The sequence below is a fragment of the Prionailurus viverrinus genome, chromosome A1 (genome assembly GCF_022837055.1).
Source record: "Prionailurus viverrinus isolate Anna chromosome A1, UM_Priviv_1.0, whole genome shotgun sequence".
In the NCBI taxonomy this organism is placed as follows: Eukaryota; Metazoa; Chordata; class Mammalia; order Carnivora; family Felidae; genus Prionailurus; species Prionailurus viverrinus.
The window spans coordinates 72,548,544-72,570,322 of NC_062561.1; the positions used below are offsets into that span (position 1 = coordinate 72,548,544).

The following is a 21,779-nucleotide window of genomic DNA, read 5'->3' on the forward strand; positions in this document are numbered from 1 at the left end:
ATTTTGGAGCAGATGTGGTTGTTAAGTCACCATGTCTGAAGGTTATATCTTCTTAATTTGTTATTCACACTTGCCCTCAAGCATAGCCGTCTAACCCAACCCTAGCATGGTGCCACCATTTTGTGGCCATGCATCTTGAGTGGCTAAGGGTTCCAATTTTGACAAGTAAAAGTGATTCCTTCTTTCACATGGATTTTGCTATAAAAAGTAGAGCTGCCATGTATCAAATAAGCAATCTCTGCAACAAGACACATCTGTATATAATGTGTTGTATAATTCCTTTTAAAAAAACTATGAAGTGCTTCCCAAAATTAAAGATAATCTCTGAAAAATGCTTTTCGTATATAGTAACCATTTTGGGAGTATAGTTTCCCATGTTCTGCTTTGTTAAAAAAAAAAAAAAGAAAACCCAAAATCAGTTCAAAGTGTAATTTAAAAAAGAATATGTAGTTTTTTGGCAGTAGGTGGATAGAAATTCATCGGGAAATTACAAGTGGTTATTCTTGTGTAGTGGTAGATTTGGAATTATGGGTTCCCGTTACATTTTGGTAATATTACGGAGACAAGGTTTCTAAAGTAAATGTGTAGACTGTTTTTAATTAGAAAAATGTCATTTAAAATTTGGACATTTTGTTTTAGTTTCCAACTCATTGTTTCCCCTTCCTTCTGTCTTTGATAGACAAAAGTCATTCAGGTTTTTATTCCTGATTTCATGACTATAAAAGTTTGCTTGATAAATGAATAGAGAGAGAAATCCACACCAACCTGTTAATGTTCTCTCCATACTTCACAGTACCAAATAAAACAACTCCAGCAAAAGCATAACACAATAGCAGTAGGAACATTCCCACTATGATAAAGAAGCTTTTGTACATGCTGACGACCACCGTCAGGAGAAGCATCTTTAGTGTTACCTATATGGAGATGTGGGGAGACAGCAATGAATATTTAATTCACTTAGCTATGGGGAGCCTGGGAAGTAAGTAACAGGTAAGCAGGTGGCACGAGAGTGACCCTCATTTTAAAATTGCTTTGAATTAGTTCTTAATAAAGGGTATTAATCTAAATATTATTCAAAAAACATTAGAGAGAAATTCGACTTGTATTTCCAACTGTTCAGCCTTTTCAGCCAAATTAATAAAAGCCTCTCCCTAAAATTCCTTGCTTCTATTTTCTCTTCTCTTGTTCCCCGAGTCTCTATGATAAGGGCTATATATTTTTGGCCTATTCCACCAAGTAGGCTCAGGATTCTCCCACAAACAGATGTTCACAAAAACAAACCTAACCAATGGCAAAATACTAAATACCATCAAATAGCACGTATTGAATACGTGAATATATGGAACGTATATGAAATAGTGTCAGTAGCGAAAAAGGAAATTACATTAAAAAATGAAAAATATATGCAATATATGCAATAACAAAGAATATAAAGAAATCTGGGGTCACAGAATCATGAATCTTCACTAAAGATGATTTTTCTTTCCAATAAAGTAAGCTTATTCAGATAGAAACAATAAAAATAAAGAAATATTAAGAAAGAGCATTGGTTTTCGCTTTCATGCCTGAGATGTTGTCTTTAGTTGATGACTGAGTTAATTTAGCCAATATGAAGAAGAAATAAAAGAACAGAAATGTCAGGAGATGTATCACAAGATAACTAAGCTGCCAATTCATTTTAATATTTAATATTTGCTCATTTGGACTTAGGATGACTACCAATTTGTTAACTTCCGCCCTGAAGACCCAGATGGACAGCTGAAGTCAATCAGGCATCGCTCCTTTCTTCTGTGCATATGCAACCGTTGATAGTATCCTTTACAACATACTCACATGCTTTCCACAGATAGAGAAAAACCGGAAGACAATCACGCAGGCGCCCATCATGTAGGTATACGCGTTCTGAAATTTAAACAGAAGACAGCCACTCGCCATGTGCACAGGAGATCTTGTTACAATTCCAGTTTTCATTTTAAGTCTTCTGTGAAGTCTACTGAGTAATTAGTTTAATAAAATGTGAAAATTCTTATAAGAAATTTATCTTTAAAAGGTGCTGAAAAGGTCACTGCCAAAACTCATGAATAAATATTAGCTATAAAATCAAATCTTAAATGAAACTTCAGTCTCTGTTTTGCTCAGCTGAATTCTGTATTTTAAAACTAAAATAAGTTTTACATAAAATAGTGACCGGCTCCTTTGAGGAGCAAGAAAAACTCAGGGTAACAGTGCAACATGAGGATGTCAAGTGAGACCAAAAATGCAGGAACCCTGGCAAAGAAGGTCTAGAGTTGGAAAAGATTGCAGGAGGTCCGCTTCCTCCTCTCAGAAGGTCTCCGGAGACTTTGGAGACCAGCCGGCCACATTCGTGTAAGCTGATTGCAGAGAATGTCTGTCCAGCCCAGAAACACATCCAGCTCATTCTTCAAGTGTGCAATGGGCAGCGAGAGATGACTGGGTGCACTTTATGACTAAGAAAGCTTCATCTCGGAAACAAAGATCCCACCAGCTAGAGCTGCAATAACAACTGTGGCATTAAACTGATGCCAAAGCGTGACTTTTCTCAAGGAGTCTCGCCTCGCCAAATGACAACTGTCACATATGGGCCCCCGGGAAGGGGGTCCGCTGAATATCCTTGAGGTACAAGGAAATGAATGTGTCTGCATAGAAATAGCTTAGATGGGAACAAATACTGCATCTCCCTTCACAATAGGCCATAGAGAGTGCAAAGTAGAGTGGAGGATGAGTATTTTTCCAGGATGGAAGCTTCTTGGGAAAGAACAAAAGCAGTCGGGCAGAATAGGCAAGTTAGTCTTTCCCATGTGAGATGTCCTCTCTGGGACATCTAGGATTAGGAAGCCTGCCCTACTCTTCTTTTGGACCAAGTAGTTTTTGGCTATATTTGTCTAGGGGAAGCTAAAAACATGGACCTTGCTTCCCCTTTCTATGTTAGTTCCAGATTTGCTATAGAGGCTTTCTCACTTTGCATTCTGGAAGTGACAGCACCCCCATCCTTCACCTGGTCCTGAGAGGTCCCGTCCAGACCTTGTGCCATGTGCCCCTTGCTCCTTCTACTCCAGGCACACTATTTCCCTCCCATAGCATTCCATCACAGGGACAGCCGCCAACATACTCTCATCCTACAGGCTGAACCCAATCGTCACTTCTGCAGGGACATTTTCCAGGACCTCTCTGACGCAGCCACCTCCCACTCGTTTGTGTCATTGCAGGAATATGTGTCTTTCCTCCATCTGCCTCACTATGGCTGCAACTCTCATTGACTTGGGAGCGTTCCATGAATGCCTACTTGTCCCAAACCACACCTGCCCTCCCAGCCTCTTGGATCATGATGAAACATTCTGGTGTAAAACTTTGAAATGAAACAAAACACAAACTTTCCAGGCTGTGATGTCCATGAGAGCAATGACTGCCTTTGTTTTGATCTGTGCATTCTTCTCAATCTCCAGCATGGTGACTTACACATCTTTGGTACTCAAAACCACTCATTATTCGAGGAAATGGATCAGGGTGACTGAGAGCCCACCTAGGCTTGGCACAGCCCCTGATGCTGACGGTGACAGTTGTTTTAAGAAGGACACTCAATACCTATCTGCCTGAGCACAGAAATTTCATACTAAAGCACACCCTTTGTGAGGTACAAATGGGTTCTCTGTTTGATGGAACTTTTCTGGCATGACTGTAACACTGGGGAGGATGGAAGAACAGATAGAAGAGAGCAGGAAAATCTGATAATATTAATTTTGGCTGGCGTTGAGGAAGACTAACAAAAAAGAGAAGGTATTGATAATGTGTTGGGGTGTTGTACTTTATACAGTTAGAAAAATTTCACATGTTACGGGTGCCTGGGTGGCTCAGTTGGTTAAGTGTCCGACTTCGGCTCAGGTCATGATCTCATGGTTTGGGAGTTCAAGCCCTGCATTGGGCTCTGTGCTGACAGCTCAGAGCTTGGAGTCTGCTTCAGGTTCTGTGTCTCCTTCTCTCTCCACCCTCCCCCCTTGCACTATGTCTCTCTCTCTTAAAAATAAACATTTAAAAAAAAGAAAAATTTCACATGCTTTATCTTTATAATGCCCATGTAGAATGGATAGATTATGAATTTATATCCCCAAGTTCAGAGCAGGGAGCAAAGGATCACTGAAGACAAATAACTTGATCAAGCCTGGAAAATGGTGGAGCCCAGAGTAGGGGCTTCTAGAACTCCACTGAAAACTCCATGTGGTTACTGAACACTTGAAATGTAGTGAGTCTAGATTAGGATGTGCTGTAAATATAAAATACACATTCAATCAAAGATTTAGTACCAAAAAAAAGGATGTAACTTGTTTTCTTAATAATTTTTATATTGCTGACATATTGAAATGATAGTACGTTAGATATGGTAGTTAAAATACATTATTAAATTCATGCCATCTGTTCCTTTAAAAAAAGTATTTATTTATTTTGAGAGAGAGAGAGAGAGCCCATGCAAGTGGTGGAGGGGCAGATAGAGAGGGAAAGAGAATCCTAAGCAGGCTCCCCACTCTCAGCACAGAGCCCAATGCAGGGCTTCATCCCATGAACTGTTGAGATCATGTCCTGAGCCAAAATCAAGGGTTGGGCGCTCAACTGACTGAACCACCCAGGCACCACAACATCTGTTCCTTTTTAATTTTTTTAATGTGGCTCCTAGGCAATTTGAAATTACATCTGTGGTCACATTGTATTCCTATTGGACAACACGGCTCTAGATCTCAATCAGGCATACCCACGGGTGTAGGTTTTGAGCTGGACCTCAGACTAAATGGAAGTTGGAGAGGCTCAAGGCATTTTAGGCAAGCTAGCGAGAACTCAGGTATAAACACAAAGAACGATATGCTTTAGAGAAAAGGCTGCTGGATGTTTAGTAGAAAATAAGGCTTCTAAAGTGCCTGAGAATCCCACTGTGAAATACTGATTATAATGTAGTCGCATTGATGCTACATTTCAATTCAAAAGACTGGGTTTGAGTTTTCTGATACCAGCTTGCATGTGAATTTAGGCAGGTCTCGTAATCTCTGTTTCCATTTTTTTTTCTCTCTCTCTCTTATTTTCATCCTTTGGGAAAATGAGAGTTAAACCAGACATTTTCAAGTTTCTCCTTCTGATTTGCACACTCTAGGACTCTGAGGGGCCAGATTTTGTTTGTGTGAAGAGTGTAGGGGAATGTACATGCAAGCATGTCTGAGGGCCTATCACGGTCAAAGCTGGATGTAGGGAGGTTAATCAGACACCTGAGGGTAGGCTGACACAGAGTGAAATGAGACTGGAAACAGGGTTACCTGAACTGAAGTTATTAGCTAAAATAAACTTTTATTACAAGCATACCAGGAGGGCAAAGTGAAGTACCACCCAGACCACACCAAGCGATGTCACCAGCAGGTCGTATCGGTTTCTTCTGCTTTGCCAGAAGCCGGCAGGCGACATTGCTATGATCTTCATTGTAACCTGGGGGAAAATAATGTAGACAGTAAATAGAGGCTGAGTGTTCAACATATATTGAAATGTGTTAACTTGAGGCACATAATTTTACATCATTTAAAATTAATGTAAAATTTTGTTTAATGTTTATTTTTGAGAAAGAGAAAGGGGGGGGGGAAGAGAGAGGGAACGAGAACAGGGGAGGGGCAGAGAGAGAGAGAGGGAGAGAGGGGAGAGCTGTCCGCGCAAAGCCTGACATGGGGCTTGAACTCATGAACCATGAGATCATGACCTGAGCTGAAATCAAGAGTCTGATGCTCAACTGACTAAGCCACCAAGGCACCCCATTGAGGCACACATTTTTAGAGGATGTAGAAACCAAAGAGAGAATTTATTACTAAGAGATGACAGATGATAGGATAGATAGATAGATAGATAGATACATAGAGATACAGATATAGATTGACCCACTATCTAAATTTTAAAGTAGGATAGGTTACAAATCTGTATCTCCATGCTCTTTTCTCCTTGTTTTATGACTAGTTCTGAGAGCAAGACATTTTTCTTTCTCAAGTAAAAGACCATAGATTTTGGGAAATATCAACCAGTACGGGGTGAAATAAGAATCTGCTTGTATTTCAAAGAAGATTGTGCTGGAAAGTGATATTATGTGGACTATATATTAAAATAATCTTGTCTGGGCCAATTCCCTTCACCACCACATTGCAATTTGAGTCCCTGAATTACAGTGGTTTGTGCAGTTCGCTACAAATATTTGAACTCACATAACCAGACAGGCCAACATTCAGATACAACAATCAACAGCAGTTAGCAATTCCTGTGGTTAGAAAAATCTGAAATATAAAGTGAAATCTTTGTTCAAGTTAAGCACAACAGCCTAAAAAGGAAAATATCCTAAGAGCACGCTACCCCTCTCCCCAAAAAAGACTTCAAAAGCAATGGAACACAGAGCTGAAAGTCAGTGCTATCAAAGGAGGGCACTGTTTTACTTTACAATGTGCACCACAGCCCCCAGAGCCAGCTGGCTCATTACCGTACCTCTAGAACAAAGATGAAGGTGAAAACAACTGACATTGTTGCCAAAGGAACGGTCACTGGGTCCTCCACATCCCACTGTAAGAGAAACAGCATCCAGGTCTTTGTCCATATCCATCAGACACATAAAGACCTTCCCCTCCTTTTCTCATTTGAACATGACTATGAATTTTAATTTTTTATACTAAAGAACGTAGACTGTGAATGGATATGGCCCCTTGCAATATTCTTGGATGCAGCAATGAACGAAAAAGTCCTTCTCAGAGCTTCACTGTGAAATAAAGTACCTTGACTGACAGCAGCACTGACTGGGCCAGGACAAGCAATGCAATTGTCCTCTTAAAGAATGGATGCTGGGTAATGTCATACATCTTAGCTCTAAAACCATCATTATCTGCAAAAGAAAGGTTGAGGCAAGGGCATTTCAGACATAGGTCACATTTACTTTCTTGTCTTTCATTTCCTTTAATGCTCATTTTAAAACTCATTACCTTTTTCCCCCTATAGTTCAATCTATTGTGTAGTGTTTTGCAGGAATGGCTGGTTCTGAATATTTAAGACGACGGTGCATGACGCCGTCTGTATTGGAAGGAGAACCGCATCATTCAATTTCTGTCAGTTTAATACATTTCACTCATATGTTTAAGAGCGAAGCACAAATATATTTTATTTAAAAATTCATTTTTTCATTAGGGCTTATCCTGAGAGCACTGAAGCACAGCCTTTGGGTGGTTGATTTTAATAGCCTATGGAGAGATCTGTAGTTTGGAGCCTGTTTCTATATTAACTTATGCACAACCGCCTAGTGGCCTCACGATTATTATTTTAATTGAAATCTTAGACTCCTGGGGAATCACGAACACTGGTGCCCAACATGAATAAAATCAGAGCATCTTTGATACCCGGGCGAGGTGGGAGATGAAGAGGCTGTGCTATCTTCAGTCGGCTCTTCAGATCTTCCCATCTTCTCTGATCTACAGTCAGCAGAGCTGTCCCCTTAATAAACAAAGGAAAGCAGAAAAAGGCCTTATGTCGTCTACTCCACACCAAGGTCATTGCAAATGGGGTGGTGGTGATACCAACAGGACTAATTTGGGAGTATATGATAAAGATACTCTTCAAATATCATGGTGGTTCGATAGACATGGTCACAATTCTCAAATTTGGTCTTTAGAGGGGTCCCAAAAAGGGTGGCCACAAGCCTCAGAGAAGATCCAGCAGCCTTCAGCTGGTATCTTCGAACATGTATAAATTTCAGGTTTGGGAACATCTAAAGAAGGTTCCCCACACAATCAAATTTTCAAAAAGGGATACCCACTCTAATAGTGGTTAGTTTCCCTTCATTTTGTGGGGAAGGCTGCAGTAAAATTGTAGCTTGTCAATCTGATTGTGTCTTTAAAAAAATCATTCTGCTATACACTGTCGCAAAAATTTTATTTATTTATTTTGAGAGAGACAGAAGGTGAGTGAGGGAGGGGAAGAGACAGAGTGGGAGAGAGACAATCCCAAGCAGGTGCCACGTTGTCAGCAGAGCCCAACACGGGGCTTAATCTCACAAATTGTGAGATCATGACCTGAGCCGAGATCAAGAACCAGACATTCAACCGACTAGGCCACCCAGGTGCCTCAATTGCAAAACTATTTTTAAACAGTATGAAATCACAGAATTTGAATCTTTAAGAATTAATGCTGTGACAAATGGCTGAGTGAGATCAGATATTCTTTACCATATATATATGAGTACTTTATTAAAATGCATATAAATATATTACATGACATTTCATGTATTTATACATGAAATTATTTGTATATGTATAATGTATACAAATTATACATTATTTATACACTAATTTATAAAGGCAGAAATTTATACATTATTTATACACTAATTTATAAAGGCAGAAATATAGTTTAAGAAACTGAACCCCCACCCCACTCCCATTCTTCCCTTCTTTCGACAGAGCTGAAGACTGTCCTTTAAGGATGTATCCTCCCCACTGCTTTCAGACTTTTGCTGTTTGTGTATATATCAATACATAAGAACATATTTATTTTGAATTTTAAAAAGTGATATAAATGGTATTCAATATGGGCTTCTTAATGCAGTTAGTTGTTATCTTCATTGAACACTATGTCTTGCATACCACTAGACACCAGATCTAATTGGTTTAACTGCTCATAGAGTATCCCACTGTACAAATATATCAGAAGTTATTTGCTTTAGGTTTATGTAGTATAAAAATGCTGCAATAAGTACATGTCTACAGTCTCATGGTGAATACCTACGAGATTTCCTTAATAGCAAATCTCTAGGAGAGGAATTGCTGGGGTTTAGGAATTTACACATCTTTATGTTTACCAGATATTGTGAAGTTGCTGTCCAAAGAGAAACAACCAAGAAAATTTGCTGCTAGCCATCTCCAAGTGTTCCAATGTCCTAATATTCTTGCCAGTACTTGATATTGTTAGATATTTTAATTTGGCCATGATGGGTGGGAAATGTGTCCACTTTAGTTTTAATATCAATGAGATGAAATGTTTTTTATATGAGTAAATAGGGGTGATGATTCTTGTATCTTCCTATGTGAATTGCCTGTTCATATTCTTTGCTCATTTTTGTATTTGGATATTCACTTTTAGAGGTTTTATAGAAATTCTTAATATATTCTGGATATTAATCTTCTGTCAGTTATGTGAATTGTAAATATTTTCTCTTAGTCTTAGCTTGCTTTCTAAAAAAATTTTTTTTTTGCCTTATCAAGTCTCTTATGTCTCAGAAACTTTTTATTTTAATGTAATCTAATCTGTAAATTTCTCTCTTTATGAATTCCACTTTATGGTTAAAGTCAAGAAATCCACAACTCCTCCAGGGTCAAAAATAAATTCTACAAGGTTGAAAATGGCTTTTCACAGCTAGGTCTTTCATCCTTCTGGAATTCATTTCTGAGTATGCTGTGAGGTAGAAATCTCTGTTTAATTTCTTATATCTAGACAATGACCCCAGCACCTCTTATTGATGGTCTCACCCCCTCCACTGATTTGTCATGCTACTTCTCCTTTATATATACCTGGTCCTCCTGGGGCTTTTAGCTCTGTTCTAAATCTAACTTTCTATCTCTGTAACATTACCCATCCTGTTTGACTCACCATAGCTTGTTTACTTTCCTTTTCCATACTTTTGTTCATGCTTAGCCTTGAGAGAGGTTTGTCAATTTAATTTTTTTTAAAGAATAAGCTTTTGTCATTCTTGAATCTTTTATAATATCTTTGTTTTCTATATCATTAATTTATGTCCTTATCTTTTTTACTTTCTTCCATTTTACTTTGTTGATCTTATTATAATTTATTGATTTGGACATCTGACATATTACTAATTAATCTTTGAATTTTCTTGAACATACACTTAAAGTTACAAATTTCTCTAATTGATTTATCTATATCTTGTGAGCTTTTATATGTGATTTTTATAAATGATTTATCTGAATGTCTTAAGAGTTTCTATTCTAATTTCTTCTGTTACTCATAAATTATTTAGAATGTCTTAATATTTCCAACATCTGAGGAATCTTTTGTTATCTTTTTTTATTATTGTAGAGAATATGTTCTGTACATTACCAATATTTTGGTAACTATTTTTTATGATCTCTGGGCAGTACATTTTATACTTGAAAATTGCTGGACTCTGGGTTATTCATATGTCCAGTAGATCAAATGTTTGTATTGTGCCAAATCTCATATTTTCTTTTTTTTCTGATTTATGAGTTTCTTAGGGATATATGTTAATATCTTTCACTATGATTTTGGACTTGCTGGCTTTTTAAAATAATTTGGTTAATCTTTGCTTCATATATTTTAGGGTTCAGGAGTTCTATACTTTGTTGGTAATTCATTTCTTCTGCAATTATCTAATTACACTGTTTATTCCTAATAATGATATTTGTTTTAAACTAATTTTTCTGATATTGATATTGCTAAGCCATTTTTCTTACTATCTGCAAACAAATATTTTGGGTTCTCTGGGTGCTAGAGATATTGATATTATTTCTTTATTCTACAAAACAAAATATTTTAGAAAGTTGAGCTCTGAAATGAGCCAAAAGAATAATAAGCGTGGTGGTATCATCTGATCATTAATATCAGAAAACCTCTGGAAGTTTATTATTGTGACATTAAGTTTATTAATCAAACTGTTATCTCATAATTGAGAAATTAAATATATATATATTACTAGTATAAACTTTGAACTTTTTTAAACAAGGTTCCATTTTTCAGGGAAGACATAAATTTGCATGATTCAGAATTGTGCAAATGTTGCCCCCAAAGCTTGCCTTATGTCCTGTATCTTTATATTTCCCTATTGCCTATATATTTGGAAATCTATTTACATACTTTTGGGTTTGACCATTAGAATGTGAGCTCCATGAGGGCAGAAATCTTTATGTGTTTAGTGTTTAGTTTGTGTGTTTAGTTTTTATGTTCCCAGGTCTGGCCCCAGTCAAGTTCTCAAAGAAATCTGTTGAATGACTAAATAATAAATCAATAAATGCTGTTATACAGCAGCTCATGTGCTACCATCTGAAAAGCTTACTGGGAAAAAAAATCCCTCCTAAATGGTTCATATAACTCATAAATTTGCATTATCAATTAAATAATCAAGTTTGTCATGTTTTCTTCTACTTTTCCTCTTTCTGTAAGCACCCAGCACCCACTTGAGCTTAAGTCCGTGTTCCCCTTCTCAAGGCCAAGATGCTTCTTTCTTCCCTCAGCACATTAATACAACCAGTACTGTGAGTAGACCTCCTGATACTCGTCTTACTTCAGCCAGGCCTCCAAACTCAAGAGCTGCAATTGATTATATATTTGTCTCTGGTTGATGAACATTTTATGTTGCTGCATTTATGTCGCTGATTTGTGAGCTGCTATAGGACCTGATTCTCCTGAAAACAGGTGTCTGCTCAGAGGACCTATCATGGTGTTTTGAGCAAGCAGGGCCTAAGCTCTCTACTTGGCTGACTGGCTTCTGCTCTTGTTCAGGAATCTCCGTTGTCTGCTCCAGTGCCAAGGCTCAATGGCATCTGAAGAGACCCATCTTCCTCCTTCTGCTTGGTATCAAATTGAACACACTTTAGGGCTTAGAGACACTCATTTATGAATCTGTTATAGTAAAATAGGGGGCTGGGCAATATGATCTCTCTCTATCCTTTCTTATTCTAAAATCCCATGTTTCTGTGGGTCGGAGTAGTGTTGGGGCCCAAAGTGGAGATTTTTAAGCCACACCCTTTGAAAGCCCGCACCAAATAACATCCTCATTAGGCACACATCAATGGTGGCCATCAACTGGGTAGCTGGAACCACACATGCAGAGCCCGGGGAGTGGGAGTGTGTGTGAATGATACAGTCCCATGTGCAGCTGCCCTAGCCAGTGGGTTCGGATATGCTTGCATGCGATCCTGTCCTGGTCATGAATCACAGGAGCGTCATATCTAGCTTTAATTCAGTGCAGAGTGACATTTTTATATTCTCGGAAGAATTTCAGACTCTGCAGAGTGGGCACCGCTTCTGAATTGTGACCCCATTTTCTACACCTTAAAAGCCCCAGACAAGTCATGTCACCTCCATAAGCTCTGTGTTTTCTTCCACTGTGCATTTCAGAGTTGTGAGAACTGAAAATGGCATATGTAAACCTTAGTATGTAGTAAGTGCTCAAAAGCTGTATCCACCAGGGTACCTGGGTTAAATGTCTGACTTTGGCTCAGGTCATGATCTCACAGTTCATGAGTTTGAGCCCACCACCAAGCTCTGTGCTGACAGTTCGGAGCCTGGAGCCTGCTTTGGATTCTGTGTCTCCCTCTCTCTCTGCCCCTTCCCCCACTTGCATTCTGTCTCTCTCTCTCAAAAATAAAAAAACATAAAAAATTTTTTAAAAAGCTGTATGCACTTCAATTATGATTCCAGAAGACAGATCCTTACATACTAGAGTGCACATCAGCCACGGACAGAAGAACGACATAGAATGTTCTCTCCCAAACTCACTCTTTGACAGGAAACCACACTTGCTGTTTTCCCATTCGGGAGCTCTTATAGTGATTGTTAGAGTTGCTCTGAACTCAGCATGCTTCCCGAGTTCATAAAGTATGTAAAGTTTTTATATGAAATTAGAAAATCTTCTTTATATTCAATGAATTAGGATTTAACATTTCTACTGCACCCCAGCCCCATCAAAATTCTGAGTTCACCTATAGCGTTACAAAGAAGCATCCAATTTACATTGTGTGAAAGTAATATTACCTGCAATCAGTGCACAGTTAGTTCAGCTATTGTATTTTAATAACTTGCTGCACATCCTTTCAATTTGAACAATAGGAGATGTGCCTTTCAGTTGTCAGCGAATTAATGACACCATCACCAAAAGGGGAAATTTCGTGAGAGAACTGTGCTCTTAAATAATGTGCCTGAAAGGCAGCGATGAGGTAGCTTGTAAAATAGTTATAGAGATTATTTACACCAGTCACATTATGGTTTAATGCGACTTCATGCCGTGTGAGAAAAAGAGAGCTCAAAGCAAGTGGCTAGAAAAGAATAAACCCTGTGGTATTCAAACCAAGAATTCTTACCTTGTTTTCATTGAAATTAGCAATAACTACTCCAACAAAAAGGGTCAGTCCAATCATGCAACCCAGGAATACAAACACATGAATGTAGATCCCGTGCATCTGTATAAATGAAAAATACGGTTATTCATCAAAGCAAATGAGAGCAGCTGTTGACACATTCAAAGGATTCCGTGTGCTTGCTTACCGGCCCCACACGATGAATAATAACATCCCTCACTTCCACCCAGCCTTTCAGGGACAGAACTTCAAACAATGCCAGCATGGCATTTCCCACATTGTCAAAATTAAAATTCCGAGGATTTGCCCTGCAAGTCAGAAAGAAGAATGTTCTGTGAAATTCCGATGAGAAGCACCCTAAGGCAAATATCTGTAGTTCTTTCCAATCTTGGGTGCGGGGTGTACTTAGCATTTGGAAGGCGGGCTAGCTGGCATTCATTTGCTAAATCAGAAAAGTGCATGAATATGTTATTATTTCTTAAAATTTAATTAATTATTAGGTAATCATAGGGTGTTCTTAACGAACAACAAAACACAACAGTTCAAGTTCTGGCTCTAGAGGTTCCTTAACGTTTCTGGCTCGTCCTGATTCTATGGAGGGCTGGAAGTATGCTTTCTGGTTATAAACTGCATAGCATATTCTCACAAAGGGGTGCTGGAGTTTGGATACAAATTTTGCAATAGTTTTAAAATTGAAAACTTCTCTAAAGGATAAATTACAATTCCTGATGTTAATATAGCAAGTATAAAAAGAGTAGAATCTAGCCACTTTCTTTAATTCTGTGACATCATGGGAACATCACTTTGTAAAGTAGTGATGCATTTGGAAGTCCCTGAGCGGCCAGAGGTGTTTGCTGGTAGCCTACATGTTTCCAGATCATTCTCTCCCAGTTGGATTTTTTTCTCTCTCACTAACTCTGGGTGTTCTTAACAGAGACTTCTTGTAGACCCCAACATTGCAGTATGCTGTCTACATCCACACTTGATTGCTGGTATTTAAAACACTTTGGCTCCACTATTATTTTTTGTTTGTTTGTTTTTGTTTTCGTTTTTTTTTTTGAGGGGGCATATTGCATTTTTTGTTTTTACTAACATGTTTTTACTTTTTTCTTCCCATGAAAGGAAGTGATTTTTTTTTTAATATATTACATCTCCCTTAGTCATTATGGGTCTTGTCTAACATTTTTCTTGTCCATAGAAGATTTCACTGTTTTCCTTTTTCCTCTTATTAGACTATTTAAAATAATTACAAGACCTAGACAACTACACACTGCAAAGTCATGACTATCACTGTATTTCCTGAGTTTGATGGAGAATTGGTCCCAGGACTACTAAAAAAAGTGGCCCTATAGAAGCATGGCCAAATTATATTTTGATCATTTTTTTTCCTATTAGCTCATTTATCAAAATTTAACCTTCACAGAAGGTGATACTCTGGAGAAAATCTGGGTTAGTATTTTTCTACACCTTTTTTTTTTTTAAAGTAGGCATCGTGTACAGCACAGAGCCCAATGCGGGACTTGAACTCATGACCCTGAGATGAAGACCTGAGCTGAGATCAAGAGTCGCCCACTTAACCAACTGAGCCACCCAGGTGCCCCTCTACCACCATATATATATATAATTTTAACATCATAGAAACAATCATGCAATACACCTTTATAAGTTTTCTTTTTTAAAGCATTAAATAGATGGGGATCTAATAAGAAACCATACAACTAAACTGACTTGCTCCTAAGGTTTAAGGATGATTGGTAGAAACGTTTTCCACATAGTGCAAAAGCCCCACTCAGAAATTCCTATTTTGGGATTCTGATTTATATTTTTTACATATGAAAGTATAAGCATATTCTCTTGGATTTTTCCACCATTTCTTCCTTTGGGGTTTCAATTAAATTTAATATATTTTACAGCAGACAGAAGCTGTAAGGATTCTGCAGATGCCACAGTTTTCTTGAATAAGGATTTTTTTTAAAGCTAAGCAGGCCAGCTCTCGGATCTGATGTTGAACTTTCTTACCCATCCATTTTCTTTATGTAAAAGTGCTTTTTTAGCTGAATATGCAGCATCCCAAAGTACTTTCATGTTCCACATCCTTTAGAAGTTAGAATATGTTAAAAATACACTTTTAGGCTAAACCAAGAAAAATAAAATGGAGAATCACAGACTTAAATAGTTGGAAGAGTACATCACATTAAAAAAATAAGTATCAGTTTTAATCATCTAAGATGTTCATGCTATGTTCATGCTACTAAAATTGGAAAGTTTTAAACTTTACCTATAACTACAGAGGACTTCAATAAATCCCAAGCCTAATCCATTGTTGTAATTTTCCTGTCACCCTTCCTTGATGTGGAAGCCTGTATATAATATATAATCATATACATATAGTATAATATATAATAATATATGTATATAATGTTGTATATAATCTTTTCCAGTTAATTAAAAAAATTTAAAAATATCATACTCTTGTCCATCCAATTGAGAAAACTAAGACATTGGTTCTAACCTTACAGTTTTGTTAATCTTCTACCTCCCCGTGAAAAGCCCCCAAGATCCCAAGATTGCGATAAAGAGGGTTGTTCCTTTGGGAAGAAGGAGCCCCCAGGAGGAGAGGAGCTCAGCCTGAGCCCTTGGATGTAGAAATACAGGGGGCAACACTATCCAAAATGGCTCTTCCAAGATGCTGGAAGTAGTCATGTTTCTGTTAAACTTACAAAAGTGAGATAGATTTATATTCTTCTCCTTAAAGAGCATACTCAAATTGTTTGAGCTGTAGACTCAACAAAAATCTGATCTTCTGCCTAGAATGTATCACACTATAATTTAAAATTACCTAGAAGTCAACTCCAGGTAAGCTTCCAGTGAGCTAATTTGATTTATGTAGCATCAAAGCCTTTAGAAAATCATATTACATTATTTGTAATATTATCTCCTGTTCTCTATTACATTTCAAGCTCCTAGGGGTTGGGGGCCATAGCTTGTCCCCAGTAATAGCGTAATGTCTGGAGAATAGTAAGCACTCAATGAATATATCTATTGAAACTGAATACTTTTTTTTGATATCTCTTATGCATCCCATTTTCCTATGTCCCAGACCTCTGCTTAAAACAAAACACACAATATTTGTAATATATATATTTTATACTTTTTACCAAGGTAATTTTTATCTCATCAAGTCTGAGTGATTCAGAAGAAGATGAATGTACTCATCTGAACAGAGAATATAGAAGCCTGACTATCTCCTGAATTAGGTAGCGCATATTTATAGCCTTCCTAATTATAATTATCAAAGCATTCCCTAATGCCAGTTCTCCAGATATGTTATTTTCTTAATCATAAATTTGCCAATATAAAACTATAACATCTTGGCTGCTAACTCTTGATGAGCTTACTAACAAAGGAAAATGTAAAAATTATCATAGTTATAGCTGGTGTTTATTTGACAAAAGATTTTTATTTTACCAAAACTAACCCAAGTCATGGTATTCTGGACAAATGGACAAGCATTATTGTTATGGTGTTCAAGTGATGCCCCTCTATCAGCTTATGCTTTTAAAGTGCCATTGAACTTGAAACACCAAATAATAACTTACATGAAACATTGCATTTCAGTTAATTTGGATTTTTATGGAATAAGCTGAATGTCAGAGGGTACAACTGGCAACAGGTTTACTTTTCTCCCAACACTGCCTTCCAGTGGGTTCTAGCTCCCTTCCTGACATCTTGGAGATCCCAAAGCTTTTTTGTCACTTTCAGTTATAGGAGTCTCATTCTGAAAAGTCCACTTTGTTCTACGTCAAACCCTTGTTCCCATAACCTATTTAAGGACCCTATCCTCAGCCTCTCAGCCTGACCCATGGTTTGAGGAGGGAAGAAGAGGGCTGACCACTCTGTTCCCTCTTCCTCTTCAGGCCACCATCTGATTCTTAACAAGATGGCAGTGGGATGCAGTTGGACGTAGATAAATGAGGTTAAATTCCACATAGCTCACACTCCTGGCCACTGGCCACTGTTGCTCTGGTCATAGCAACTATTCTTTCATGGAACCCACTGCCTGCCATGTTCCTAGTTTCTGTACACTTGATACTTTAATGTCTGTCCTCCATGCATGTGTTGGACACACTTTGCTCTGGACAACCTGATAAAATGCTTGAATCACCCTGCCTTGGCCTCTTGCCTCTCTCATCACCCTCCCATCTCCTTGGAAGAGTCCTTTCTAGGGCTTGCTTTTCTTTTTTTCAAAAAAAAAATTAATGTTTATTTACCTTTGGAGAGAGAGACCGAGAGCAATTGGGGGAGGGGCAGAGAGAGAGAGAGAGAGAGAGAGAAACACACAGAATCTAAAGCAGGGTCCAGGCTCTGAGCTGTCAGCACAGAGTTCAATGCCAGGCTTGAACTCATGAACCGCGAGATCATGACCTGAGCTGAAGTTGGACACTTACCCGACTGAGCCACCCAGGAGCCCCTAGGGCTTGCTTGTCAAATACAGACCAACCAACCCAGAGTCTACAGCCCCAACTACCTCCTTTATCAGGCTTCCACCCTTTGGGTCACTATCCACCTGCCCTGATCACCAGGTAGCAGAGCACTAGGGAGAGCCCTGTGTCTCAGAGCCCATTGAAGTTACTCAACTAGCTAATCCTAAGCCTGCTTGCCCTGACTCACCCATTCCAACTCAAGGAAACCACAATAAAGGCTCTGGTCCACAGTTCCCTTTTTCCCTCTGCCTCATGACTGACCCTGGGGCTTCCCTGTGTGGCCTCCTGTGGTGTGGTTTGCCCCATAGTGGGAACTATGAGTAACAAACCAGCTCTTCAATGACAATTGTCTTTCGATCTGTTGACTTTATTATACCTCAAATTTTCTATTAATACACTAGATTCTGAAACATCCTCCAGCACGAGGGTGCCCCATTGTGTCATTCCTGCTGAGAGTAGTCTTCAGGTGACTCTCAGTTCCCATTCCTGGAAACATCCCCACAGCCTCTCCAATAGGAGCACCCCCCTCCAGCACATAGCTCTTTGGAGCAGAGTTCCATCACGATGGCTCAGATCACTGGCCCGAGGCAGTGATGATTTGGAGCCTCCAACACTGATAACTCCCCTGTCAGATGGTGAAGAGCGCTTGCCTACATGAGTGTCTCTTCTTGCCTCATCAATCTCTGATATCACGCAGTCCCCATGGGGACTCACTCAGCTGGGGAGACAAGCACCCTTGACCTCTTCCCATAGTAAAGCAGGAGCGACCACAGCACCGTCTACTGAATTCACTCAATTTCACGATGCTGTCTCTGAGGATATAGTGTTTTCTTTTCCTGGAGCTGGGTGATGGAGGTGGATAATCTTTTAGGAAGTTCAGCTGGGACTGGCAATGTTGCTTTCTTTGGAATATAATGAAATTTTATCTCTTAGTGACCTCAGCTTTGAAGCTTTTGCCAAAATTCCAAAACAGCAGGAAAAAAAAAAAACCATTTGATGTCTTGATATAAATAAATTATTTATGGTATAATAATGCGTTTTCACCTCACAAAAAATAAACTTTTTATGTTTCTTTCATATTTTATTTTAATATAAATTAGACTTCTTTTATAGTTAGCACTGGGATAAGGATATCTTTGTGTGTTATGTACTTCCTGCTCCAGCTGAAGCCACACAGTCAAATTCATCTTTTTTTTTTTCATAATTTTTTGGTATTGAAAAAAATAAAAACCCAGTATAAGTTGTACTGAATTGTTTTTAAAAGTGAATTTCACAACAGTGAAATGCCAAAGCTGGTAGCAATGGGTCCTAAGGGTGCAACTGGGTGAAATGCAATTTCTTTTAAAGAGTTTTGACATTTCCTAGAAAACATCAATTGTGACAAAAGCAGAGTCTTTGCTGTGGTTCACTTGTTATTCTAAGAGGTAAAATGAAAAAAAAAAAAGAAAACAGATGACTATTTAAAAGGACAAATGAAGTTAATAGGACACTTAGTTCATCAATGAAGCCCACTGAGAGATTTCATTCATCGCCATTAGTAAAATGGATGAAAAAGAAGGTACTAGGCACTTCTAGCTTTGATGTAAGTGCTTTGAAAACTCATTTTCAGGAAAAATGAATTTTAAAGAGAAAGTTAGATATAATCATTTGTGTTACTGATTACTCCTTTCCGGCGTTTCAATAATGGAAATCCTTCCATGTAAATGCGTTTTAAAATTGAAACAGCTTTCTGATTTGGGCTTCTATACAACTGTTATGAGGATATCAGATTCTCCCTTAAAGATATAAACTCAGGACGAGTTTGGTTTTAATTTGATAGAAAATCTTTGTCTTTTAAGCCTCACTAATTTTTAATGCCATGCGAATCGAGTTACATACTTCAAAGTATTAGAAAAATAGAGGGGTGATAATCCATTAGTTACATGAAACAACATGGGACTCAGTGTACCACTTGCTCTCTCATTTACTGTATTTTTGCATCCTGTTGTAATTCAGGGCTTTGCCTTGTATTATTTAAAATCATTTTAGCACCTCTGGCAAAATTACTTTTCATGCCAAATTTTATTGATTTAAAACCTTATACTGATAAATATCGCATTCTTCAGGATCTTTTTCTGAAATGCTTACCAAACACGGGGCACCCAAAATCCAGGCTTTTTCTCTCCAGGTCTTAATTTTAAATTTAAGTTCTTGGACACGCTTACATTAATTCTGAATATGCCGTTACAATCCTCCTAAAATAGAAGAAAACAGGTCAGAGGGAGCCTGGTCAGAAAATGAACTCCAAAAAGATAAAAGATAAGAAAGCACATTTTAACCTAGAATAACAGGTTTTTAAAAAAATATTTATTTACTTATTTTTGAGAGAGAGAGAGCAAGACAGCGTTTGCACATGAGCAGGGAATGGGCAGAGAGAGGGGAGAGAGACAGAGTCCCAAGCAGGCTCCACGTTGTCAGCAAAGAGCCTGGTGAGTGGTCCCTCCCACAAACCATGAGATGATGACCTAAGCCAAAATCAAGAGTCAGAAGCTTAACCGACTGAGCCACCTAGGCACCCTGAATAACAGAGGTTTTTATGTGATAACAGTGATGTGGGCAGCTATCCAGCAAACAGGGACAAGGACTGCAGAGATGAGTGGTAAAAATTTACGCTAGAAACATTTGCAAGTAGGCAAAGGATCTGAACAGACATTCCTTCAAGGAAGACATACAAATGGCCAATGAGAACATGAAAAGATGCTCAGTGTCATTATTCAGCCAGAAAATGCAAGTCAAAACCATGATGGGATAACACGTGCCATCCACTAAGAAGGCTATCATCAAAAATCAAATAAACTTTGACGAGGTTGTGCAGAAATTGGAATCCTCCTACTAGAACCCTTACACACTGCTGGTGTGAGTGGAAAATGCTACAGCCACTTTGGAAAACAGGTCCTCAAACAATCAAACAAAGAATTACTTGAGAACCCAGAAATTCCACCCCTAGGTATTTATCCAAGAGAAATGAACACAGATATCTACATGAAACTTGTACGTGAATGTTTATGTCATTATTATTGTAAATAGCATTAATTATAATAGCCAAAAGGTGGAAATGATCCAAATGTTCATAGTGGATGAATAAGTTACATCAATAAAATATGGTGTATCCATGCAATGGAATATTTTTCAGTCCTACAAAGGAATGAAGCACTGACCTACGCTACAGCATGGATGAACCTCGAAAACATTATGCTAAATTAAAGAAGTCAGCCACTAATGATCACATGTTAGATGATTCCATTCATATAAGAGTCAAAAACAAGGAACTCTATAAGGCAGAAAGTAGTTTTGTGGTTGTTTTGTGATGGGGGTGTCAGGAGTATAAGGGTGAAACTTAAAAGATAATGTTTCTTTTTGAGGTGATAAAAATGCTCTAAGCCTGGGGCACCTGGATGGCTCAGTCAGTTGAGCATCCAACTCTTGATTTCAGCTCAGGTCATGATCTCACGTTTCATGGGATCAAGCCCCACATCAGGCTCCACACTAGAGTGTGGAGCCTGCTTGGGATTCTCTCTCCCTCTCTCCCTGCCCCTCCCCCGTTTGTGCTGTCTCTCTCTCTCTCAAAATAAATAAACATTTAGAAAAATGTTCTAAGCCTGACAATTGTACAACTCTGGATATGCTAAAAACTATTGAATTGTACACTCCGAGTGGGTGAATTGTGCAGTATGTGAATTATATCTCCAATAACATTGTTTTTAAAAGACTTTAAAACTAAAACATGAGTAAGAAGATTTTCACTCATTTTCTGTCTTTATTCTTCTTTTTGTTTTATCTTTCTTTCTTTGCCTGTGATTGTCATGTTTTGAACCTAAACCCCTTTCCTGGGTATAATGTGTATACACTTGGGATATTTCAATGGAACTTCAAAGTCTAACCTAGTTAAAGTCACCTTCAGCCTTCAGCCTTGCGTCCTCCCAGCTTCCCGGTTTCTGTCCGTGGGCCAGCACCTTGTCGGCCCCCAGCATCAAGATGCAGAATTGTCTATGGCTTTCCCCATCCCGCTTGGGCCTCATCTCCATTCTTATTTCCACTAGTTTAGTGAATACCAATATTACTTCTCTTTGGATTGCCAGTAAAATTCCTTAGAATAAAAAGCCTTCTTACACCAATGATATCTCTTTAACTTAAA

The 21,779-nt window shown here is 38.3% G+C and overlaps 1 protein-coding gene across 3 annotated transcripts in view; it reads right to left on the reverse strand.

The window, feature by feature from the left end:
• The window catches only part of NALCN (sodium leak channel, non-selective), a 300,348-nt gene that overhangs the window by 14,664 nt on the left and 263,905 nt on the right, over window positions 1-21,779 (reverse strand). For all 3 annotated transcript variants that reach the window (XM_047871039.1, XM_047871030.1, XM_047871050.1), the window contains 9 exons: window positions 19,733-19,839; window positions 13,309-13,429; window positions 13,125-13,223; window positions 7,413-7,506; window positions 6,798-6,904; window positions 6,514-6,588; window positions 5,362-5,481; window positions 1,834-1,902; window positions 766-914 (listed from right to left, as the gene is read on the reverse strand). In XM_047871039.1, coding sequence (XP_047726995.1) covers window positions 766-914; window positions 1,834-1,902; window positions 5,362-5,481; window positions 6,514-6,588; window positions 6,798-6,904; window positions 7,413-7,506; window positions 13,125-13,223; window positions 13,309-13,429; window positions 19,733-19,839 — 941 coding nt within the window. The remainder of the gene's footprint in view (window positions 1-765; window positions 915-1,833; window positions 1,903-5,361; window positions 5,482-6,513; window positions 6,589-6,797; window positions 6,905-7,412; window positions 7,507-13,124; window positions 13,224-13,308; window positions 13,430-19,732; window positions 19,840-21,779) is intronic.